Raw genomic sequence first — 27,263 nt, forward strand, 5'->3', positions numbered from 1 at the left:
CCTATTCTACCTTTTCCTTTCTAGCCTTGAGGCGCACTTTTAAGAGAGTCAAGAATTCTTTTGAGGTCCCACCCAGAATCTGAGAACTAATGATCTAATCTAACCTTTTAAAGAGGCTATTTGAAAAGATGCTACTGCCACCCTGATACAACTGGTTTTCCACTTCTTTACAAATTACAGACCTCTTCTATGAGTTTCAATTTTATCTCCCCATGGGAAGGCACCAGAAATAGCAAGTTCCAGTTAAAATGTCCAGCCCATTTTAACAGGGCATTTTATGTCAGTCAAGGAAGTAATTTTATTCTGTATCACTATATTTAAGATATGAAGTAGCAGCAGGAAACTGCTCTATATTTCTAGAAAAAGTTGCTACAATTGAAACAAAACTAAGGAATCAAGGAAGTTTAAATGGAAATGCAATAAGAGCAAAATATTTTAATCAGTTCAGTATTTTACAGCATCGATATCAATGCCCAGTCAAATGTTAATGAAATTTCAAACAAGTATGGAACCCACAAGGAATTCATTCCTGGTTCCTCCTCTTCGCAGCCCCCATATCCTTTCACTTTCCCTGCTTCCTTCTCATCCACCAGCCAATCTTTCTTTTATCTGCCTGACATCCTCAGGTATATTTATTATTCATTTACTTCTTTTATTCCCTGCTGTTCTCCTCAATGGAAGCCCAAAGCAACCTACATTGTTCTCTTGTCCTCCACTTTATCCTCACAATAACCCTGTGAGGCAGGGAGTGTATGGTTGCTTCGAGGTCACCCTGTTAGCTTACAAGGTAGAATGGGGATTCAAACCTGGGATTCTTAGAGCCTAGTCTGAAGCTCTAACCACTACAACATACTGGCTTTTGTGTGGTAGCTGCTGTTGAATAGTAGCAAGCAGTCAGGCCTATGGTTGCTGGCAGGCTTGGCACAAAGGCCAAAACAGGACTTGAAAGGGTCCTGGCTTCTCCCTTTTCTTGACAAAAACCAAGGCTTTAAATGGCAATACTGTTGTGGTTGCTCAGAATGGCCAAAGATGACATTTATTTCTTAAAGTGCCAGGCACAACTTCTATCACTTAGGGTTTTTTTTTTTTTAACTTCCAGTGTATTTATCTTTACATTTCATATTTTTCTACAAACCTGGGGTGTTTTTCAGGTTTGCAAAAAGATTTGTACCACCTGTTCATGGCTCCAATCTCTGGATTTGAGTATCCACAGATTTCAATATACTGAAACCCATCACTATGGAATATACAAACAACAGAGTATGATTACCAGTTTAGGCAGTATACTGCATTAAGCCAGCAGTTATAAACAGTAACAGATTCACCTTTTGCGAACTCTTGCCTAAGTTTCAAAACAGCACCAAGGTCACAGTCAGCAGTAGCATATGCATGAGGTATAGTAGTTTTCGATTCTGCTAATTTCTTAGCAATAACTCTTCTAACGTTGCTAGCAGGGACTTCAGTGAATGCACCCTGAAATAATAACATTTTACATACTGAATAACTAAGAAAGCATAAGCTAACTTTTGTTCTGAAATACATTAATAAAAATAATGCTCAGTGCATATACTTCAGACTGTTATTGGTGATGAAAAATGCACTGATCTCACCTACCTTCTCATTTTAAATGTATAGTTTAGACACCATACACATTTTGTTTTTTACTCTGCACTACTAGTACAAATAAGTAATGCCTCATACCTTTGTAAATATACTTACAGAATCTTTTTTTTAAAAAAAAAAAACCATTGTTACAAGCACTGTTTCACTAGTGGAGACACACACACTGAGCTAGATTTGAGTCAAATACCACCTAAGAAAACAAGATTTTGAGGATATAAGCTTTCAAGAGTCAACACTCCTTTTGTAAGATACTGCACTCAGACCTAGCAGACCAACACTGCTACCCTTCTGATGTCTTCATATCATTCAACTGAAAGAAAATGGATTCACTTTTTACTCATTCTTTGGCATTTTCTGTTTCTAAACTGGGAACTGTATCTTCAGTATCTTTCACATCCAGACATCTTCCAAGTTTCAATGAACTATGCTGTTTCTACTATTTGAAAAATTGCTTGGGTGCTTGACTTGTTTTGTTCATTGGGTAATCAATTTGCCATGTGTCTAATCTTCATGTGAAGATGGTACAGAAGATGTACAACCTGTACACTGACTCTTAAACCAACAGTGGGACAGGTTACAAGCCCTCAAAGTAAACTCAGACCATCTGAGAAATACAGGGAACAAAGAATCCAATAAAGATACATCAGCATTGGGCTGGAACACTCAGTGGTATAATACAGTTCTTTTGAATATATCAACGCTTCGTTGTGAGATCCAAATGACATGATTATCTGGAGAGGCTTCATCTGACAGAAGCTACTCCAATTACACTCTCCTGACTGACTATGCCACGATCTTTGACTTGAGAGTGCATGGATGGAGTTACATCCTTACTTCTAATGAAAAGCAGCTGTGGAATACAGCAATTTTTACCAAAAAACTGTCAGCAAGAAAATGGCTACCCAACGCTTCTCTTGCCTGTCATTTATCATTTTCTAGATGTGTTTGGGTGGGGGCGAAACAGTTTAGAAGGAGGAATTTGCAGAAAAGCTGTGGGCGAGGCAAATGTTAGATTTCACCCCCCCTCACCTGTTACTTGCTAAAAACCTCTCCTTCCAAAGTTACTTGTCTCCAGAAGCAGCAGTTGTTGAGTATTAAATACAAACATCAATAACAGTTCACTGCTTTCTCTGTGACATTAAAGCATTTGATCCTTGGCAGCAGAATGAGTTGAAGTCCTAAGGAAAATCAGTGGGAATATAATTTTGGCACTTTTGACATCAAACTCTGAATTTTATTTCAACATTCCTCTTTCCAGATTTTGTTATACATCTAAAATAACTGCAGCATCTAACACTGAGTCTAATTATTTCTTTAGAAACCATAAGGCAAAATGATTGAAAGCACAGCAGTAATCTCTCTGCAGTTTTCTGATAGAACACAAATTCATATTCACATGTGAGTTTTTGCAGATATGTAAATACATGTCAAATAAAGCAAGGCTGTCATCATTATTACCATGGAAGCACGTTGTCCTAGCACAGAAACTGGAGGAATGGCAGGACGAGGCATGCTTGCTAATGGTGAGGCTGAAGGCTGTGCAGGGAGTGATGAAACCACTGGCCTTGCTGCAATGGATTTCCCCTTCTGTTTTTTATCAAGAAGCTTGAGAGCATCCCTGTCAATCAAAAGGGCAATCACACTGGGTTAAAAGGGAGGAACACTAGAAACGGAATACCTCATAAAATATATATATATATTTAAAAAATTACACTATCCCAAGTTATTATGGATTCTCAACTACCAAGCAGCTTGTATGTACAATATGCTCTTGTAACAAAAATACCACATCAGAAAAAAAACAAGTTTTCAAATATTTCCTTTGATATGGTACTTATTGATATATTTGTTTTTAAAAAGTGACCAATCTGGACAACCCCCTTCTCATGTAAATATCAGGAGATAAGTCACTGCATCCAGACAACCACTTCATAAACAAATGTGTGAATTGGAAGGATTTGGCAAAATACACATACTGTATCACTGGGACAACACTGCTTTATTGCAACCCAAAAGCTGGCTGCAGTTCTAATTTTTGGACTCAAATTGCTGAAAAGTTATAGAAAATCTTGGGTTGAAGTTAGTCGTCCAAGGTTCAAGTGAGTGTAAGCAGGTCTTGTGAGAAATGAGTTTCCTGTTTCTTTTTGTTTACATTTATCATTATAAACAGAACATCACAAGTAGGCGACCTACAATGACTTGCAGGGGCATCTTCATTTTCCCTCTCCCTTTCATTGTTTCCCTCTCTCCTTCTCACTCACCCACCTAGATCTGCTTCTTATCTACTGCTTTCCTTCCCTACTCCTGGCAGCTTCTACCTGGGAAAACTATGGCCAAGTTGAGCAATGCTAGCCGCTAGGCCTATTTCCTTTTTTCTCCTCTTGGTAGCCCCTATATTCTCTCCATTTCCCTACTTCCTATCCTCTTTTCCTCCCACCATGTTTTCCATCATCCCTGCTTCCATATTCAGCTACATTTGTCATTTATTTACTTCACTTATATATTGCCTTCTACACAATGGGCATCCAAAGCAATGAACATCATTCTCCTGTCCTCCATTTTATCCTCACAACAACCCTGTGAGGTAGGTTAGGCTGAAAACATGTGACTGACCCAAGTTACCCAACTGTGGTTGAGGAAGACATGAAAATCCACTTTACTCATTGTTAACATTAACCAAGATTCCTGTTTAAACAAAGTTTGAACTCTTGACACCAAAACGTCCCTTAAATATGGAAGGAGTGAGTAGAAGGAGCAATTTATCTCAGAGAAAGAGAATGCATCCGTAAGGATAGCTTTTGGCTTCTTAACTGCAGTTCAAGAAGAAGCACTATCAAGTTCTGTACTGTCTCATGCCCTGCTTACAAGCTTTCTAAAGGCATCTAACTGGCTGAATGTAAAAATGAAGACCACAATCAGCAGAGTGGAGTCTTTGAGAATAACAACAACTCTGTATTTGTGCATGTTACAGACAAAGGTTTGTTGAACATGCCTGAATGCAGCCAGAGTATTGCACAGGATGGACCTCAGTCTGATCCAGCAAGAAAGGCCATTTGCAATAAAGTCTCCTTATTTTGTTCTTTAATACACTCATTTTAGACATCATTCCTAATCTAAGACAAGAACAAATAGAACTTGTGAATGTATATCAGTCAGTGCTAAATCAAATAGAAATGTTTTGGTAACAAAAGCAAAAACACAAGAAATTGTAAGTGTGTATAACTGCTATTTTAAATAATTAAATCATAAAATTAAACATTCATTTAAAAAGCCATAACAATCAGGTACAAAAAAGAATTACAAATAATAGTTTGAAATTTTATAAAGCTTGCCACATTAGTAATAGGTTTTTTTCACCCACATATTATTTAATGGTATAAAAACCTACTTCAACAACAGCCTTATAAACTGTCAGCAACTTTTTAATAGTGTTACTGGCTTCAGTTACTTCCAAATTATTAACATATTCATAGCTGTATATAAAATCTTAATAACAGTAATAAATAATAACAGGGTTAAACAGGATGTGCCATTTGTCAGCCCTGAAGATGCTTAAATGTACTGAAAATTACATATACAGCATGTATATATCTTCTTTTAGATGCCACAGTCTGCCATAAAATTTAATTGCTTTGCCTCTGACTTGCATGGGTAATATATGGCTGCTGGTTATGAATGAATTTATTTGTGACATGCAGTGCTATAGTTAAAAATTATGGCAGCAGACCTGGACCATTGAAATCAATAGGGGTTTTGCCACAGATCTTAATGAACTATGGACCGCGGTCTTAAACATCAAATTAGACATGCCATGCAAATTCATTTTGGCAATTTGGAAATTTACAAAGCACTATTAAAACTAAGGAGAAAAATATTGTTGGTTTTCAAAGAACAGGTCATCAGATGTCCTGGAAGTATGTCATATATAGTTCTCTATCAACCCCAAGATGTAACAGTTCTGCTTCAAATCAGTGGGGTTGTAGGGGATATTTTCTGTTCAGGAATTTCCAGACCACAGTGGTACCAAATAGACAAAACAATATCCAAATCAAGAAAAAACCTAGTATCACTAAACAGGTCCAGAGATTATTAGCAAATGAATACTTGTCATTTGCATCTAGATCCATTTCCAGCACTTAACAAGAAGGATTGCTGGTTAAGATGCAATAGTTAGAAATTCCATTTCATTGAACATTGTGTCTTACTGCCACCTGCAGTTTTCAAAAGAACCAGACTGGGAATTTTCAGAGCAATACACTGTCATTTGGATTAGCAAAATCCTGCTAATGGGAGATTAGATTCCTACAATGGACTATGGCAGACAAGATTCCAGGGCCACCAGACATGAACCCGGGAAGGAACAACTGTCCACACTGAATGGACATTCAATACTTTTAAAGAAAGTAAAGTGGAGAGGTTAAAAAGACGCCAAACTTTTGAATGACATTCTAACATCCTCCTTTTCAACTTTTCCTCTATTAAATGTGGATGGGACTCTGTAGTCTTTTTCCCAAAACAAAAAGCCACAGATCAAATCATGAAACTTCTGGAAACCGAGAACCCACAGAAGTGAGCATGCAAGAACAAGTGACTATCTCTAAGTAAATGGTCAGTCCTGCCCAAATTTATATCTGGCACCAGGCAACATACAATTGCTTGTTTTCTTCTTCTTTTTTTGTAATTTACCACATTTCTGGTTTTCTCTTTTTATATGCAATGTAAATTTCTGATTTTCCTTTTGTAATAATTTTCTTTTATATTAACCTGCATCTGCCGACTCTGTATGCAGATGTATGCTTGTACATTGGTTACATTTACCACATTGTTTCCTCATGAATACTGAGTTTTGTTGCTCTTTATAAAAGAAGATTAAGAAAGGTGTTCTGGTCACCATAAGAATTAGAAAAAAAGTGTTCTGGAATCTGGAAACTTAGATTAGACAGAAAATTTATATCATGTAGGGATGCCAGTCCCCAGGTGCCTGCCAGCTGGCCAGTGGGGGGAAGCCCCACCCCCACGAGTGACCACTGGTGGCTGTCCCTCTCCCTGCCTCCTGCAAGACTGTGCTCCTGTGGGTCAGATAGAGGGCCCTTCAGTCGTGCAGGAGGGGAGGGAGTGGCTGCCAGTCGCATGCCCGAACTCCAAGGGGAAAATCCACCATTGCAGTTCAGGTACACGTGGCCTCCGCTTCTTGTAAACAGCATTTAAAGGGACCCTTTAAAGGGCTGACTATTTGCTTAGAGATGGTCACTTGTTGCTGTATAATGACTTCACTTCTGTGGGTTCTCAGTTTTCAAGAAGGGGAGTTGCGTCTGAACTCCAGCAGCAAATTTGCTGCTTGGAGTACAGGTGCATGGCCCCCACGTTTTGTAAATAGCTTTTAAAGGGACCCTTTAAATGCTGTTTGCATTAAGTGGGGAGCACCTTAATTCCAGCAGTGAATTCACTGCTTGGAGTTCAGGTGTGCAGGGTGTTGATCATGATCTGATGACATTATTTCTGTGTGATGTCATTGCTTTGGGGATGTCCTGCTCCCTCCAGGAACACCTCCCAAAGTTCTCCATTGGGGAAGGCAGCCCTGGCAACCCTATTTTTACGTCATCTCTACAGGAAACCTGTCCAAAGCGGCTTACAAAATAAAACACAATAAAAACATAAGAACTAAAAACTCAGCCAGAGTATGAAACATCACAAAATAGTGAGCATTTAAAATGAATCTCATAAAACAGTTCCTAGGCTAAAAGCAGACTATAACATGATATTAAAAGACAACCCCTTAATTAAATGCCTGAATTAAAAGAAATGCTTTGGACTAGCTCCTGAAAGAGAGTCAGGACAGCATATAAAATTGTTTAATACAGTTTTGGACTTTTGACTGGGTTCAGAAGGTGCATACTACCAACTGGGACAACAGGAATTTGTTGCTGAAAACTATAAGCAGTTGTTTGAACATAAAAGAATTCCCCCACACACACACACACCAAATTCCAAGCTATAGGACATGCAACACATGGCTGGAGATGTCCTGCCATATACAGGAGTATCAAACTCATTTGTTATGAGGGCTGGATCTGACATAAATGAGACCTTGTCAGGCTGGGCCATTTCAGGCCAGGCCATGTGTGCAGCTATTTAAGATTAGGTAGCAGAGATATAAACTTTATAAAGGACACAGACAAACACAATTAAAAGGGTTTTTAAAAAACCCTTAAAATTAACCATGCTTAAAACATTAGCACTCGGTCTTAAAGGTGCTTTCTTTGTATCTCTCCCATGGGATCCAGGGAACTGGGCAAAGGAAGCTCTGGCTCTTTCCTTCCTTCCCCAGGGAACAAGGAGGGGGAGGAGCCTGAGCCAATAGAAGGAAGAGAGGCCTGGCTTAGTTGCTCTCCCCTTTCCTCCCCAAGGGAGGAGCCATACCCAATGGAGAAAACATAGGCCTTGCTCTGTCGCTCCTGTGTGATTGAGCAAGCCTGGCAAAGCAGAAGGACACAAAAGAGAGGGAGAAGGAAGTAGATGACAGCAGTTGCTCAGGGGCCTGATAGGAACCATCCAGGAGCCTGATTTAGCCCCCAGGTGGCATATTTGACACTCCTGTGCTAAAAGAACTTTTCTTTCAGAATTCAGATCTAGTTACCCATGGGCCTATAGCTGTCTTGCCTACATCCACCTTCTTGCAAATTGTGCACTGTATCCTCCATAAGATATTTTGCCCCAAACCTACTTTCTTCCTTCAATCTGACTTTATAGCACCACATATTATTGCCTCAGGTCTCTGCTTTTCAGGCTATTGCCTACTTTGTTCCACTAACAAGTTTTTGATCAGACTCCTCAACACTCCTTTCTCCTTCTAAATTTAAGTGCTGTGAAATTTCTTCAGAACCTGCTCTCAGATTACACCCTTTTTGCCTCAGCTCCTCATTGTTTCCTTTGTTGTGTATACTGCACAATGTATTTTTAAAAAATATTTCAAAGATACACTTTGTTGAAATTAATCTTATGGCCAAACATCTCCCAAGCATTTATCTTTCCTAAGAAACTTTGATGGTAAAGGATAAATTTCAGCCGATATGATAGGGAGGGAAAGAGGAGCAAACAGATGACATACTCTTTAGTGAAGATTCCTCGAGGGCCTGAAGGAGTACAGTGGCTTGCATCAAGTCCATGTGTCTCCAGAATATTGCGGGCTGCAGGGCTTAAGCGAAAGCTAAAAAACAAAAGCAATGAACAGAATAAAAAGAGATGCAGAAAAGATATCCAGATTCAGTCAGGGAGTTTATGTCTTATACACTGTAGGAAGGCGGCAGGACAGGGTGTCTGATTGTGATTGTCGTAGATTTTTGGTTCACTCACAAAGGATTCTACTTCAGAAGTCTGGTTCAGGTTGTTTGCAGCCTGTCTTGTAGTTTTTCTCTAGAGATCGCACTGACGTACAGGGCAATAAGAGAGCTGGGTCCAGTCTTTGTTTGCTGTTATCGTCCTTGCACATTCCATCCAATTAGGTACCTGTGAAAAAGTTTGGATCGGCTGGCTGCAGACAGACTCTTCTGACTTCTCACATGGTCAGAGACTATTATGTCATCTGGTCAGCAATCGGTTGACCATAGGAAATTGCTCAGAGCCCTGATTGGTGCAAAGGCCTAGCAGCACTTAGGACTTTTAGCAATAAAGAAAGCAACCTAAAACCTATTCTTTAGCCTGGAAGGTGCCTACATTCTATGAAGGCTTGCTGGCATGTCTCAACCACCTTTGGACTTATTGCTTGCTGAAGCCAAACAGCACTGGCTTGCTGAACTCTGGAGAAGACTTGTCTTGGAAACTGAAGGAAAACATCTTGTACTTGTGTCTTTAAGCATTTCAGCTAGCAACTAAATATCTAGATTTCTTAGTTTCTCCTCACTGACTGTTCTTAATTTTTAAGTACTCTTTGCACCCTAATAAAATATACTTTTAAAATCATAACTCTGGTTATTTGTTTCCGCAGCTGGCAATAGAATCTAGTGCTTAAGACTGGCAAACTACTTACCACTAAACTTAACTTTTCATTCATTCAACCAAACCTTTAATGGCATAATTCTTAACTTCTGTGAATTCCTGCTGTGAGCCCACCTGTCAGGAAGCTGTAGGGAAGAACAAAGGACTGGTGGCAGCCTACCAAAATTGAGGTGCACCCCATCTGTTTGTAATTTGTTAAGCTGCCTTCTTGAACCAAAGGCCACCTGACCCAGGATGGGTTGGGCAACCTTTGTTGACAGTGACAATATGCATAACTTCTAGTTATAATTAAAGAAAAAACCCTACAGTGCCTCCATCTATCTTTTTATTTAAAACTCCCATTTCTCAACACGGTAAAGTGGATCACAGGGAAGATTAAAGGCCCAACTAAGCTTCCAAACCTCTCAGTCCAATCCAGAAAAACAGGTTTCCTACCTGTAACTGATGATCTTCGAGTGGTCATCTGATGGGATATAGGCGTCCGCGCCGATCACGATCGGTATTCTTGAAAGCTGCGGATTTCCGTGCCCCAGACCCAGTGCGCATGCCCACTGGGACTGGAGCGGACATCCCGCCAGTTCCTTCTGACCGCTGCATAAGCCCTTCCAGATGGACTGGCAGCGGAGGGAAGGAGGGCGGGTAGTGTGACTGCACAGATGACCACTCGAAGATCATCAGTTACAGGTAGGAAACCTGTTTATCTTCTTCGTGGTCTCTGTGCATCACACTGATGGGAGACTAGCAAGCCAAAATCCTACATGGAGGAGGGTGCAACGGTCCATCAGCAGGGAAGCTCCTGAAGAACAGCACGACCCACTGACGAACGTGTGCGCCACCGAAGGTCCAATGCGTAATGCCTTTCCGCCTTCCCTCTTGCCCAAAAATCAAAACAAAAATAGTATAGAGTCTCTAAGTCTCAATCGCAACTAACAAGAAAGGGTATCTACCGACCATAGCGAATGATCGACTGATCCAAGCGGCGGTCAGAAGAGAACTGGCGGGATGTCCACTCCGGTCCCAGTGGGCATGCGCGGTGGGGCTTCTGCGCATGCGCACTGGGTCTGGGGCGCGGAAATCCGCAGCTTTCAAGAATACCGATCGTGATCGGCGCGGGCGCCTATATCCCATCAGTGTGATGCACAGAGACCACGAAGATCTGTATCTTCCTTAAAGTAGCAAGTGTATTGTCACTCTCTTCTGAATGAGATTATCTCTTGCAAACAGAATTTAAAACCTTCTTGCGGATGATATGAAGTAGCATATGCGGGGAGCAGCCTTTTGTTCAGTGGCAAAATGCATGCAAGTAGAAATTCTCAGATTTGATTCCCCACATCTCCCATTAAAAAGATCTCAGCAGCAAGCCTGTGAAAGATTTTGGCCTTGAAATCTGGAGAGCTGTCAACACTAAGCAGACAAGATGGACAAACAGGCAAACTCAATATCAAGCAGTTTCATATGCTCAAATCCCAAACAACACATGATGTCTGAGAAATGAGCTCCATTAGAAATTCAACTCTTAGAGGAAACTGCCACATCTTTTATAACATTCTTTGCTGCATCAGTCCTAACAATCCATTTGCTACCTAACAACCACATGCTTGTCTGAAAGAGGACTTGACAGAAAGTTTCTTTGGCAAATTTGAATAGATATGGAAGTTTTGTTTTCTCTGATCTGTCAGCCTCTCAAAGGTATTACCTTGTCTCCAGAACTCTGTGCACCTACCTGCTGCTTCTAAATCTTATCCATGAATATTTGCTACATTTTATTCCACGCTTCCTCCAAGGAGCTCAGAATGGCATGCATAATTCTCTCCTCCTCCTTTTAATTTTCCCAACCACCCTGTGCAGTAGATTTGGCTGAGAGGGAATAACTGGTCTAAGGTGACTTACTGAGTTTGATAACTAGGGATTTGAACCTGGATCTCCCCAGGCCTAGTCCATTTCACTCCCAATTGATTCCTCTGTCCATTCTGCAAACTTCTCAGGTGTCATACAAATACCAAAATAAAAGCACTATGAATCAGTGAGTCCAATTTTCACAAGAGAGAAAGCTGGCCTAGACTGAAAAGGTGCTGCTTGCTATGCCTTGACTAAGGCTTTGTGTCCTGACCAGGATTAATGATGGCAGGTTCCTGAATTCCTAATTTTCTTTGTTACAAAACCCCTGAAGCATGGAATTAGTCACACAACAACTTGTCAGATTCATCTTATAATATGTACACTCATCCTTCCCACTCTGAGCCTCAATATCCTCTGTTCTTTTCCCGCAAGCATTGTGACACCATCTCATTTTAGATATGTCCTTGCTGTAGGTCAGCTGCTGACAAATAACAGATTTATGCTAGCAATATCACTGATATTAATGAGACCAAATCTTCTGTCCTACAGACAGTGATTAATTATTGTTTTGGGAGAATTGGAACTGGGCCTTAATAGTACAATCCATAGCCTCACACATGCATAGGGCCATACTGTGAACCACAGCAGCAGGAGCACCACAACCACTAGGAATCCCTCCTTCACTTGTGCTCATCAGCTAGCATTCCACCACTATCTGGCAAAAGGTCAACGAGAACTTCTGTAAGTCACTTGACAACCAAAGATTGCTGTTCCCAATCCTTTGTTCATTTCTGATGGATATTCTTAGCATTAATCATCTGTATAAGGATCAAATTCAGCAGGTCATCTTCAACATCAATGGTGTTTTCATTCCAGTGTCATGTGGACAGTTTTAAAACAGACTTTGTAAGATCCAAAGCCTGGTTTCCTTTTTAGCAAGTACTATATTAGCATAAAGAGGTATAACACACTTTATTGTAACAGAAATTTAGAAGGAAATATTGTCAATTCTGCACAAGTGTTAACACAAGGGGTATAACAAAAGAATTATTAAAGTAGCTGAAGTCTGCTTTGCTTTTCCCAATTCCCCACTGAATGCTTCCCTCTTGAAAGGATTGCTTACAGAGGGATTTTGGGTCAGAACAAAATTATCATACATGCAGCTTATCATCAGCACTGAATTGCAACTGTTGCATCTAAATAGCCTAAGACAGGGAATGGGGAAAAAAATAATTAGCAAGACTAGTTTCATTTTACATCAATGGTTCTACTTGCAACCTCTGTGTTCTAACATTCTTTGCAATCTCAACATTCATCCTAATCGTTAAGACGTTTTTATAGATCTTCCTTAATTTATCTTGGACCATCTAAATGCTGACAATATATTTTTTAAAAAAACCCCAGTATTGTGGATAAACCAGCTATATGTCTGAGTAGGTACTCAAACACATTTTTCCAGCTACTGATATGTAATCATTAAAAAAAAATCTGAATATCTTGGCTTGTCAGCAGTGTATGTAGAGCCTGCTCCCAGGATAAGGGGCTCTGTTGTGTAAATGACTCTGCTTTGCAGACATCTACTTGCTTTGTGAGTTGCTTTCTGAACCAATAATGTATCACATATATAATTTAAAAATGCTTTTAATGAGTGGTAAATTAACTAAGCATTCTGTTTCCAGAGAGCAGAAGTTGCTAGAATGTCTACTTCTAAAACCTAAGCGAAGGTAAACTGTAACCAGGTTGGGGGTGGGGCAGTAATGTCAATGAGAGAGAAGCCAAAATTACTACTATTTGAATAAAAATATTTAAAATTATGGAAATAATAGCTGCTATAGAAATTATCCCTGTACCATGTGTTTTGCAATTCTCACTACAACCAGATACAGGCTAAGATACAGGCCACCGCCAAGTCAGCATTCTTCCATCTGAAGCGGGCAAGGCAGTTGGCCCCTTTCCTTGAGCGCCGGGACCTCGCAACAGTGATCCATGCAACGGTCACCTCAAGACTAGACTACTGTAATGCCCTCTACTTGGGGCTACCTCTGTGCCGGACCCGGAGACTGCAGCTAGTGCGGCGGCCAGGCTGTTGTTGGGATTCCCGAAACGGGAACATATACGGCCGGGGCTACGTGAACTGCACTGGCTGCCGATTATATACCAGGTCCAGTACAAAGTGTTGGTCATTACCTTTAAAGCCTTATATGGCCGAGGACCTGCCTACCTGAGGGACCGTCTTTCCCCATATGAACCCCAGAGAGCACTGAGGTCAGCCGGGAAAAACCTAATGACCATCCCCGGGCCGAAGGAGATTAAACACCAGAATATTAGAGCACGGGCCTTTTCGATCGCGGCCCCTACCCTATGGAACCGACTCCCCGAGGAGGTGCGGGCCCTGCGGAGCCTTGATCAGTTCCGCAGGGCCTGCAAGACCACCCTTTTTAAACTTGCACACTCGGACTGCTAAAAAGGGTCGGTAATTAAGGATCCGCCAACGCGGTCTAAAGACCTATACCACTGTATAACTGTATTTATTAGACTGGTTTTAATGTTATTAAGCTTAATGTTAATGTTTTATATTGTAAATCTAAGGTTCTATTTATTACTGTATGTTTTTATAAAATGTTGTTAGCCGCCCTGAGCCTGCCGAGGTGGGGGAGGGCGGGATATAAATGAAATTAATAAATAATAAATAAATAATAAGTGAAGACTACTTGCTTGTGGCCACACAAATTAGGATCATGAGGAAGTGGTGATCAGAACCTTGGGCTCCCAGTCTCCAAGATTTGGCTTAATCCCCGTGAAATAAAACAAATATGAATTATTACATCTTATGTGGGACTAAAAAGCACTGGTTCATAATCAGTACTGAAAACTCACTGTAGTTTTCCAGGTTCTATTTTTTTAGGCACAGGAGACACAACGGCAGGAGAAGGGGCTGCTGCTGCCGGAGACAAAGAAGGTGCATCAGCCATGTCACTTGGAATTTCAACTTGCTTCCAGTCTTCTCCCTCTTCTACCAGTAAGCCAATGATTATGCCTAGACGTACATTTTTGCTTCCTTCTTCCTTCTAAATCACAAGGGAGGAAAACTTGGTTATCATATTCAATTATACAAACATATAATGCTATCAAGGCTAAAAAAGGTGAGAATGTCAGACATGATTTTAAATATTTCATCTGTTAATAAAACCCAGTTTTACTTTTAAAGTTAAATTAAAGTAGAAGGAAGTGGCTGAGGATATTTTTAACAACTATTCCCAAAGCTATACCCATTACCTGTATAATTATCATTTGTACACTTCAAGTTAGATATCCTCATTAATTAAGCCAACAGAAGCTGTGGTACAAATGACCCTGGAAAGTTATTTTGAACAACCAAAAACAAGCTGAACCGACATACATACTAAGTGATCTTAGGATGTTCTTACAGATATTGTCTTCAATAGGACTTTTGCAAATCAGAAGTCAAAGAATGTAGCAACTGAGCATCTTAAGATCAAAAAGCCAAGGCCACTATGGGGAAGTTCAGACAGAGGTTTGGCGATACAACACAAAGTTTTGGATATCTCAGCCTTGAAGAAAGTTGGGAGAAGTCAGGAACAAACTTTCTGATTGGTAAAGGGTAGGCCTCAGATTCAATGGGAGCTCACAGGAGTGCAGCTCCTGCACCTTTCTGAGAGTTCCACCTCCTTGTCCATTGAATAGTATGTGCAACTGCATAACAATCCCTGGATGAGCTCCACCACCTATTTTTCTACAAAATGACTCCTGGTAAAGGGAAAGATATGAAGTGTGTGTCGGTGGGGGGGGGGGGGGGGGTTACTCGCTATGGAAGCTCAGTAAGGAGAGCAGTAAAGGAGTATGCTAGAAAAGTGTCAGCTTCAGGTACAAAATGCATTTGTTACAGGCTTTGACTTGGATCCTAAAGGCAATGTTCTGCCAGTGCAGCAACAGCTCTTTTGGTAAAATGCAGAGGAGGAAAAGATTTTAGGAGCCTCCCTCCATTGCTGAAGATTGTTTGCTTCAGAACTACTGGTGGACAGGAGCACTATTTGTGGGGGAAGCACAGAAGACTACAGTGAAAGGGGAGAGACAGGGAATATGCCTTGCTTTAGCACAAATCCTCTCGCACTACTTAGGATCTAAGTCTATCACCAGGGATTCTTTTGCTCAACAAGACTGGGCATTAGACTGAAATGCTTAGAACAATACTGGCAGAGCTGGCCACACGTAATTGGGTTAATCTGCTTCAGCCACTCCTTTATGCCAGGCTTCACTTTCGACAAGTGGCATCTTGATAAGCTAGACATGACCTCTGATTAAGCAGAATGCTCCAGCCTATTCTGACCAACCCTTGCCTCCTTTCTCATGCATATATCCCAACCAAAGCTTGCACACTACTTCTAAGCAAAGACTTGCAGAAACTTCTTGCATTTAGCAGAACAAGTGGGCTGGACACAGGCTGAGGAGAAGAGACTCTTATGCTAACAAAGTGAAGGTAGAAGTCTCATGTCAATAATTCTCCACTACTGGAAGTGATTAAAAAAGTTAATACAACACAAGGCCAAAACAGGCCTTGTCTTCTGAAGTGAATAAGCTATAAGGGACGGTGGCTTAGTGGTAGAGCATCTGCTTGGGAAGCAGAAGGTCCCAGGTTCAATCCCCGGCATCTCCAAAAAAAGGTCCAGGCAAATAGGTGTGAAAAACCTCAGCTTGAGACCCTGGAGAGCCGCTGCCAGTCTGAGAAGACAATACTGGCTTTGATGGACCAAGGGTCTAAGAACATAAGAGAAGCCATGTTGGATCAGGCCAACGGCCCATCAAGTCCAACACTCTGTGTCACACAGTGGCAAAAAATGTTATATACACACATACACTGTGGCTAATAGCCACTGATGGACCTGTGCTCCATATTTTTATCTAAACCCCTCTTGAAGGTGGCTATACTTGTGGCCGCCACCACCTCCTGTGGCAGTGAATTCCACATGTTAATCACCCTTTGGGTGAAGAAGTACTTCCTTTTATCCGTTTTAACCTGTCTGCTCAGCAATTTCATCGAATGCCCATGAGTTCTTGTATTGTGAGAAAGGGAGAAAAGTACTTCTTTCTCTACTTTCTCCATCCCATGCATTATCTTGTAAACCTCTATCATGTCACCCCGCAGTCGACGTTTCTCCAAGCTAAAGAGTCCCAAGCGTTTCAACCTTTCTTCATAGGGAAAGTGCTCCAGCCCTTTAATCATTCTAGTTGCCCTTCTCTGCACCTTCTCTAAAGCTATAATATCCTTTTTGAGGTGCGGCGACCAGAACTGCACACAGTACTCCAAATGAGACCGCACCATCGATTTATACAGGGGCATTATGATACTGGCTGATTTGTTTTCAATTCCCTTCCTAATAATTCCCAGCATGGCATTGGCCTTTTTTATTGCAAACGCACACTGTCTTGACACTTTCAGTGAGTTATCTATCATGACCCCAAGATCTCTCTCATTCAGGTCTCATTCAGTATAAGGCAGCTTCATATGTTCATAAAGGTAAAAGTAGTCCCCTGTGCAAGCACCAGTCATTTCCATCTCTGAGGTGATGTCGCATCACAACATTTTCACAGCAGACTTTTTTATGGGGTGGTTTGCCATTGCCTTCCCCAGTCATCTACATTTTCCCCCAAGCCAGCTGGGTACTCATTTTACTGACCTCGGAAGGATGGAAGGCTGAATCAACCTTGAGCTGGCTACTTGAACCCAGCTTCCACCGGGATCAAACTCAGGTTTTGAGCAGAGCTTCAACAGCAGTACTGCAGCGTTACCACTCTGCGCCATGGGGCTTCCTTAGGTAATGCTAAAACTGGGCAATTGATTGTCCCAACCCTCCCCTGTGGCATTAAGAGATCAGTTTAAACCTGGTTTTGGCCTTCTATCATATCAGCTGTTAGCTCTAATCAAGGGAAAGTTGCAAACTACCTATCAGATAACAAAACTCCCAGAAATTTTGAATCCATGGCAGAAAAATGACCCAATGTTTGGTTTTCCTACCAACGGGGTGGGGGGGAGGGGGAATGACATTTTCCTCGTGGTATTTAGTCAATGTTCTGAGATTTCAGGCTGCTTGTAATAACTATATAAACTAAACCACCAACAAGAAGTCAAAAAAGGAAGGAGGGGAAAGAAAGAAGATGCCAGCATAGTCTGGTTTCCTATACAATTTTCTGAAAATAGAGCCCAGGTTTTCCCTATGTTTCTGGTCTGGTTGTTTATCAAACAAGATTTGTGTTTTTCCTGTTTGCTAGATACAGTAGTCATTCAAAGCAGGCTTGCTCATGAGGAAGCTTAACAGTCTTCCATCCACAAAAGACACAAGGATAAACCCAAACAACCATGACCAGGAGAAAACAGCCACTATTCAACAAGCTCATGTACACACGTATAGCACATTACCATAAACAGCAGGCTCTACAAGCTGTTTTTATGCTTCCATTTGTTCAACAGGTTTGAAAGGTCCTCCTCAACTGAAAGCAGGTTTAGGTTCACATTTCTCATGCAAAGTTTGAGCACAAAGCATAAAACATTCCTTCCATGAGCTAACACCATTTTGCATATGGAAGGGCATCTTTGCATCCAACTCCATATGTTCTGTCTACAAGAAAAGCAGTACGGATAAAATCCATCCTGAAAGTAAGAATCTCATTACAAATGTATATGAAGCAGCAAATGGTGCACATCTTAGGTTGCCAAAGATGTCATATCTTAATAAAATGGCGGCCCTGCTATTCCACATTTCCAGCAGAGGCCTTTCTGTGTACTGAGTTTCTTCTTTAACTTGTCAGGCTGGTATCTTAGAAATCATTTAAAAAAAAGGGGGGGGGAGCATAAATGCAAAGAATCAGCTGACTGCAAGTTCAACACCAGGATCAGTGATGTGACATGAATACATGTAAGGGATTGCAAATCATGACAGGGTCTTAATGGGATTTTAATGTGCAACTGTAATATTCTTCATAATCGACTTTTAACAGCAGTCAGTGTAAGATATGCTAACAAAGGTCTTTTGTACATTACTTTACTTGGTTAGCTGTTATCTACTCAGCTTCCTTCTTTAACAAAGAATGATAAACCACACTGAAACATTCTGCAGCTCTTCTAATCTGAACCAAATAATAACAATTATACCAATGATACAAAAATGTTAATTTTCCCCTAACAGCAAAAATGTTGTGTCAAAACACAATTAGTACAAGATGTACACCTAACTTCTAACAAGATATGTTGTTCCCATAACAATGTCACCCTGTGGGCCTTACAGGTAAGTGGAGAACTGAACCCACATCTCCTCAGTCATTACTTTCTAACCACTACATCATAATAGTCATTCACTGACTGATTACAATCTGTTGAAATTATTGGAGAAAGATAAAACTGCATATTCTCATCCTTATCAACATAGTGACCTTTTTGAATGATTCCAGTTAAAGTTCTCCACATTCACTAAGTGTTTGTTGTTCAGTCGCACAGTCGAGTCCGACTCTTTGCGACCCCATGGAGAAAGTCATGCCAGGCCCTCCTGTCTTCCACCATCCTTGGGGGTCTGCCCAAATTTGTGTTAGTTACATTAGTAACGCTGTCCAGCCATCTCATCTTTTGCCATCCCCTTCTTCTTTTGCCTTCTGTCTTTCCCAGCATCAGGATCTTCTCCAGTGAGTGCTCCCTTCTCATTTGGTGGCCAAAGTATTTGAGCTTCAGCTTCAGCATCTGACCTTCCAGGGAACAGTCAGGGTTTATTTCCCTTAGGACTGACTGATTTGATCTTCTTGCAGTACAAGGGACTCTCAAGATTCTTCTCCAGCACCACAGCTCAAAAGCAAATATTCTTCTGCGCTTGGCCTTCCTTATGGTCCAATTCACTAAGTGCCAACCTGCTTATTGTAAGTCTGCAGATACACATATCAGGATACATGTAATTGGTTTAATTAATGTAGCCACAAGTAAACCCATTTCCACAGAGTGTTATCATTTCCCAATATTGTCAAATGGCTGCTTTTTGTTTTAAGCCACTGTTAGTGTACTATACATAGTCAAAATGTGGTATGTTTAGAGATCATATAAAAGGAAACTCTTTTGCCAATAAATTCTAATAAATTAAGAGGGAAAAAACAGTCTTCATAGTTAAATGTTTTATGTACGACGTAAAACTGATTTACATGTGCATATATGTATTTTCAAAAAATCATGTAAAGGAGATACATTAGAGAGTTTGGTTCACTCACAAAGGATTCTAAACGTATGTTGTGTGTAGAAACTGTGTTCATTGTAGAAAATCGTAACATACCATTATTTTCGCCAAGATGCCATCATCACTCGACTCCATGGTAACAACTGCTTTGTCTGTTTCAATTTCACACAACGCATCTCCAATATTCACAGTTTCTCCTATAAAATGAAAATATACATAATAGTAATATTGAAATAAATAAATAAATATATATATATATATATATATATATATATATATATATATATATATATATATATATATATATATATATATATATATATATATGCTAATCTCAGACTGAAAAATGATGGACCAGTATGACCTCAGTTGCCTGAGAATAGCAAAGGACCAAGGAATGACAGAAAAGGGTACAAGAAATACCCAGAGATAGCCCACAGCTACATAATCTGAGGTGCTCTGACTGAGTAACAAGCAATATTAATGTGATAAACTGTTTGTTTGGAGCTTCTAAAAAGGGCTTTCTAATCACTAGTATTTTAATTTCAAAATGTGTTCATAGATGAGCAGCCCTCCCCTGCCACCATTCCCTCACAAATGAGAATGAATTTAAGGCATGCCTGTAAACCCATTTCTTTTTAGTATTTCTTCAACTGAAACAAGGAATTCTTTTTGAATGAAACACAGGTAGAACACAGTGGCTACACACAGCACATCTCTCTAAAGTGGAATCATTGTAACAAGCATTTTTGTCCAATTTTAAGATCATATTCACATCTGTTGCCTTGTGATAATACACCTATGAACCCAAAAACTTTTGTCAAGCAAAGATGGATGCCACTGGCTGTATGCCTGCCATTAAAACAGGATTACAGTGAAAAGATTCCTGAATGGTTCTAGGGCCAAGACAATTGAATATACAATTGAATTTCTTTACAGAACACTAAGGTAACAAAAGGCTTGCTTATATAGCAGGCTTGTAAGCAATGCAGTTTTTCTTAAAATATGAAAAAGGCTTTTAACAGTCTTGCCTAAAGGAAGGAAATAAAGAGACTTATCTAAGCCCTAAATTGGATTTGTTTTTGCTTTCTTTATGAAATGCTTGAACACTGAGCAACAACACTGGCAATTTGCAATAAACCTGTCACTGAAATGACACACACAGCTTTGTCTTAGCTATCTGTATCACGCTTATGCAAAACCAAACAGACAAAACTGAGAGGCAGTGCTATGTATGTAACTTGGTTGCCTTTAGCAACAAGGAAACAGCTGCCGCATGCAAACTCCTTTCAAACCAATATTCGGTCTCTGCAGACATTGCACTTGAAAAGAATGAATAAAAGGTTATTTATCTGTTCAATACTTACCTCTGAGAAATATTCTTTTCACTAAAGCCCAAGGAACTGAATAGATAAGTAATTATTTTTTTACTAGGCGACTTTGCCTGAATTCTAAGATATTAGCCTTTTGGATCATAATAAAGGCCCTTTATTCAGAATGTCAAAGCTCAGTAGAACAAATATATCATGACTCCTTTTTGAAATATAAAGTAGATAAGGGCTGATTCTGCACTTACCTTTCTCTGGGGCAGGCTTCCGTTTCTGGGCGGAGCAAATTGGCAATTTTGCACCAGTTGTTCCACGCCAGCATTTTGCGAGGGGCAAACCCATGATTTGCCTCGCTGCAGTGTAAACCTGTTTTTTCAGGTTTACACTGCAGTGGGACAAATTGCGGGTTTGCCCCGTGCTTAATGCTGGTGCGGAGCAACTGGTGCAAAATCGCCAGTTTGCTCTGCCCAAAAACGGAAGACTGCCCCAGAGAAAGGTGAGTGTAGAATCAGCCAAGGTATTCACGCTCTTTAACTAAAAGGTATTCTTGTCCTTTAAACCAAAGATTTAAAGCAACTTTATAACACAGTTCAAAACTATATACAAAAGAACATTTATCTAAAATTTGTCAGCTCCATAAAAAAACTCAAAGGTAACTCCACTAACTTTTTACCTATTAGATTTGTAAGCGACTTTCTTGACCACAACCCCAAAAGCAGGGGTGGCCAAATTGCTGCTCAGGAGCCCTATGTGGCTCTTTCACATATATTCAAAGCCCCCAACACCTCATCAGCCAGCTTGGAGAAGGCATTTGTCTCTTTAAATCACTTATCTAAGCCAAGCCAGCTGGCACCTTAGAGAATGCATTTAAAGTTGATTTCTTTCCACCTCTCCCTCCCTTCCTCCATCTATTTGTCTTCCATCTTTTCTTGCAGCTCTTAAACATCTGGCAATCATGTCTTGCAGCTCTCAATCATGTCTTGCAGCCAGTTTAGTGTAGTGGTTAAGTGTGCGGACTCTTATCTGGGAGAACCGGGTTTGATTCCCCACTCCTCCACTTGCACCTGCTAGCATGGCCTTGGGTCAGCCATAGCTCTGGCAGAGGTTGTCCTTGAAAGGGCAGCTGCTGTGAGAGCCCTCTCCAGCCCCACCCACCTCACAGGGTGTCTGTTGTGGGTGAGGAAGGTAAAGGAGATTGTGAGCCGCTCTGAGACTCTTTGGAGTGGAGGGCGGGATATAAATCCAATATCTTCTTCTTCAAATATCTGAGGTTTATTCTATGTGACTCTCACATTAAGCAAGTTTGGCCACCCTGCCCTAAAACATTTCACATTTGTAAAATGCATCTGAACCCAATTTAAGCAGAAAAAGAAAAGGATAACTTCTTTCAGATTAAAACAAACAAAAAATCTTGGGAAGCATAATCCCTAAGTATCTACCAGGGCTGACCCAAGAATTTTGGGCACCTAGACTACAGTACCCAAGCAGTTCCCCTACGGTGCCACAGGGAGGTGGCAAGATGCTATCTGTCCCCCTCACCTCCTATGCCAGGCTGCATCAAATAGCTGGTGCCTGCCCGTCTCATCCCCCAGTAGTAAGACCTGACTTTCTCACTTCAGAGTGTGGGACACCATTGTCCCATTCCTCACCTCTCCACACACAGGTACCTCCCTGGACAGATCTTGATGCCACAGCCAGGCTAGTTGACGCCCCTCTGCCTAGTGGATGAACCATTCTGGCATCAACAAGATTGAACTTAGTACTGTAGGAAGCCAAATGCCAAGTATTCATGGCTAGCTTTTGGACACAAATGATCACTTACATTTTGCCACACTTAATAGTCAGCAACTTCCTATTTGAGGAAAGGAAATAATCATTATGAATAGCAGACAGAAATCCAGGTTGGTGATCAACAGTGTTTCCCAGAATTCTCTGGCAATTTGCTTTGAAAATAGCCTTAAAGTTTTAGAAAACAGCAGCCAGTTAGTCTTTCAGCATCATCACATATTTGTAAATTAGACAGGTGAGAACAAAACAATTATCAGCAGTTTCACCAGCACTAAAGTATGATGTTCTTCAGAAAAAATGTTTGTGGCTTCTCAATTGTTCACATTTATGGAGTAAAAATTCAACAACAGCATAGATTAAAATAACTGGTCTACAATTAAAAGAAAGCAATCTCTTTTTTTCATGGAGGGAAATTATTATGCCTACATTTCAATGAAAGGGTAGGATTCCAGTTAGATCAGTGAAATAAACATTTTAAAATGGGAATTTCCCATTCTGTGCTGTGTTAAAGGTACCCTCTTCCCCTGGGGGCTAAGACGTGTGACGCGGGGGGGTGGGGCTCAGTTCATCACGCTGTCTCTTTCCCACTGGAGGGCCAGTATGGGCTTGACCGCAGCGCTGCACCTCGTGCCACCACTACCTGCGTCCGTCACAGCAGTGGTCTGTTGGTGCATTAACACTGTGCTCGTGGTCGCCAGGCGTACTGGTTTTGATGGAAGTCCATCCCACACTGTCCGCTGTGATGACTCTCTTGTTCATCAACACAGGCGCTTTACGTGAGAAGCTCTTTGGCTTGCAAGAGTCAGTGGAACGCAGCGCGATAGCCAGCAAGGACTGTTAGTCATTGTCACCAATACTCCCTCTAAGCTGTGGAGTCTTTTGAGCAAAAATTCTACTTTGCGAGCTACTGGCATTGAGAGCTACTGCATACATTAGTTTGCTCTGGGGTCATTCTTCTTGAGCCAAGACAAAAATGTGTGAGCCAGAAGCTAAAAAACTGAACTAGCTCACACTAACTCAGCCCCAGGGTGTGGTGATGGTTTGCTACTCCATGGTGCAGAGGGACGCCTCCACATGAGGTTGGGCTGTGCTCGGACGCTCCTCCTTCACTCTTCTCACCTTGCCAATGGGTGTATGGTGTGCTAGGCCATGGCAAAAGTGGCCTATCACTGATAAGAATGTAAGAGAAGCCATGTTGGGTCAGGCCAATGGCCCATCCAGTCCAACACGCTGTCACACAGTAGTCAAAAAAACCCAGGCACCATCAGGAGGTCCAGCAGTGGGGCCAGGACAATAAAAGCCCTCCCACTGTGCCCCCGCCCCAAGCACATAGAGCATCACTGCCCCAGAAAGAGAGTTCCAACAATACGCTGTGGCTAACAGCCACTAATGGACCTCTGCTCCAGGTTTATTCAATCCCCTCTTGAAGCTGTATATGCTTGCAGCTGCCACCACCTCCTGTGGCAGTGAATTCCATGTGTGAATCACCCTTCAGGTGAAGTAGTACTTCCTTTTATCTGTTCTAGCCTGACTGCACAGCAATTTCATTGAATACTCACAAGTTGTCGTATTGTGAGAAACAGAGAAAAAATACTTCTTTCTCTACCTTCTCTTTTTTTTTAAATAAATATTTTTATGTTTTATTGACTCTTGTAAAATTGACCATTACAACATATGAATGTTGGAATTACAAATAACCCTCCCCCCCCCCGCAACCCTCCCCATCTTCTCTTAGTCCTTCCCCCTCAGCCAAGGGCACAAAGTCTTGATCTTCCACTGAATGTCCTTCCCTGTTTCTCCTGAGATCCATTCTAAATAAGGGTTCCATCTGGTCTCGATTTCCTTGACTTTATCTTCCCACGTGGAATCCTTGTTGATTGTTGCCACGATGTCAGACTGTATGTAATCAAACAAATAGTTGTGCCAGATTTCTATTGACCATTTACTTTTATCTTTCCACCCCAAAGCGATGACCCTTCCCCGCTAGTATCATTGCCTTGACAAGGTTTTGAGTGGGTCTACTTAGTGCCAGACTTCCTATTGTGCTTAACAACATCATATTAAAGCCAATGGTTAATGGTACATTGCAGACTTTTCTAATAAATTCAATAATTTCCCCCCAGAAGGGTTTAACCTCTTCACACCCCCACCACATATGTGCAAACCAACCCTTAAATAGTTTGCAATGCCAGCACTTGGAACTCATTCCTGGGAATATATAGGCTATTTGTGCGGGTGTTTTGTACCATTTTGTGAAAAAATTATATTCCAGTTCTTTAAATTTGATTACTTTAATCCCCTCTAGTCCTTCCAAGATTTTCCCAGCCAACCTCTCTGTTAACTGACCTTCATGACTCCAAATCTTTTGTAAATGTACTATTATTTTATCTTTATTTGAAATCATTTTCCTGTATAGTAACCCCACTAGACCCTTCCTTTGTTTGGCCATTACTTTATATATCTCTTCCATTGGAGCGTCTAACCAAAGCTCTCCCTTTTCACTGATCTTCTTAACTATCTTATGTAAGCCTGCTATGTTTAACCAGTATTGATTACCTAAATCATCTGTAATTTCCTGTAAAAGTTTTAGTTTACCACCCATAAACATATCGCCCACTCTATAATAGCCTTTGTTTTTAAGCCTTTCCCACCATTTTATAGCATGCACCTCCTTAACAATAGCTGCTAGGGGGGTCCATCTTGAAACCTTTCCTAGCCACTGTGGGTACCATTTCATCCAGGTTTCTAATGATTCTCTTCTGGGCCCTATGGCTAATTTTAGATCTTTTGTCAACACTGTGGAAAAAATACCAAATCTTCCAATACCACTGTTAACTGCATTCTCGAAATTAATCCACTTCTGTACCTTATCCTCACTCAGTTCTAGTAACGCTCTTAGTTGGAAGGCCTCATAATATTTACTTAAATCTGGGATTCCCCAACCTAATTCTGATTTAAGGTTGTATAGAATTATCTTATGAAACCTACAGTTTTTATTATTAAAAATCCACACTCTAATTGCTTTATTCCATTGTTCAATTTGATTTTTCCTCAAACCTAAGGGCAACGTTTTGAATAAATACATTAACTTTGGTATCAAGAACATTTTAAGGGATCTTATTCTAGTTGATATCCCTAGTATTTTATGATTCCATTTATTCATATCTCTCTCTATTTTCTTCCATATTTTACCATAGTTCTCATTTATCATTTTGTCCATATTTTTTTTGCAGGACTATCCCTAGGTATTTAAGTCTCTTGGCCCCCATTCCTATATTTGTAATCCTATTTATTTCCTATTTTTCCTCTCTGTTAACGTTAAGGTATAGAATTTCTGATTTTGCCATATTCACTCCTAGCCCTGAACACTTTTCAAAATCATCTAAAATTATCTTAATCTCTTTAACTCCATCTTTGGGGTTTGACATAATTACTATAATATCATCCGCAAATAAATTAATTTTCATTTCTTCATTACCTGACTTATACCCCTCTATTCTCCCCGCATTCCTAATTTGCTCTGCTAATTGTTCTATAGCTATTATAAATATGAGCGGGGATAGTGGACAGCCTTGTCTTACCCCCCCTTGAATTGGAAACGCTTGTGAATGGTCAGTGTTGACTCTAACTTTTGCCTTACCACCTTTGTATATTTCCTGTATGGCCTGTAAGAACTGTTCCTCTAAACCTATCTTCTTTAATATTTGCCACAAGAATTCATGTGAGAGAGTATCAAAGGCTTTGTAAACATCCAACTTTAACAGAGCTATTTTTTTTCTTTTGGCCATGGTGCAGTACATTTAAGATATTTCTAATGGGATGAGCAATAGATCTACCCTCAATAAAACCGTATTGGTCCCCTTTTATAATTGACGGGATATCTCTCTTAAGTCTATTTGCTAAAACCTTAGCAAAGATCTTATAATCTTGATTTGGTAAACTAATGGGCCTATACGAACCTACTTCTTCCGGGTCTTTCTGGGGCTTTAATATCAAAATTATTTCTGTTTCCTTCCATGAGTCCGGGGCTTTCTTTCCTTCCAAGACTTCGTTAAAAACTACCTGCAATTCGGGTGCTATAATTTTTACCATTTCTTTATAAAAGTCAGAAGTAAAGCCATCCAGCCCTGGTGATTTACCTTTTTTGAGCGCTTTTATTACTTCCTTTATCTCTTGGAGTGTAATCTCAGCTCCCATTGAGGCTTTCGCTTCCTCCTCTATGATTAGCTTAGGTGCGTCCCACACCTCCATTATATTCTTTTTCATATATAACTTTTTATAGAAGTCCTCAAATGCCTTAGTGATTTCCTTAGAGTTTTGAGTTGTATTATTATTAATTTTTATACTTCTAATTGATTGTTTTGCCTTTTTAACTTTCAAATAATTAGCTAACCTTTTTGCTGTATTAATACTATTCCTCTGGAAGTCATTCCTAACCATTATTTCCTTTTTCCACATTGTT

At 40.5% G+C, this 27,263-nt stretch overlaps 1 protein-coding gene across 1 annotated transcript in view; it reads right to left on the reverse strand.

Moving 5' to 3' along the window:
• The window catches only part of PDHX (pyruvate dehydrogenase complex component X), a 78,065-nt gene that overhangs the window by 30,415 nt on the left and 20,387 nt on the right, over positions 1–27,263 (reverse strand). Inside the window, exons 3-7 of the mRNA XM_060261207.1 lie at positions 19,782–19,882; positions 14,335–14,525; positions 8,732–8,830; positions 3,082–3,241; positions 1,326–1,473 (exon numbers count right to left, since the gene is read on the reverse strand). Of these exons, the coding sequence (XP_060117190.1) occupies positions 1,326–1,473; positions 3,082–3,241; positions 8,732–8,830; positions 14,335–14,525; positions 19,782–19,882 (699 nt within the window). The remainder of the gene's footprint in view (positions 1–1,325; positions 1,474–3,081; positions 3,242–8,731; positions 8,831–14,334; positions 14,526–19,781; positions 19,883–27,263) is intronic.

This window comes from Heteronotia binoei, chromosome 21 (genome assembly GCF_032191835.1).
Source record: "Heteronotia binoei isolate CCM8104 ecotype False Entrance Well chromosome 21, APGP_CSIRO_Hbin_v1, whole genome shotgun sequence".
Taxonomy (NCBI): Eukaryota; Metazoa; Chordata; class Lepidosauria; order Squamata; family Gekkonidae; genus Heteronotia; species Heteronotia binoei.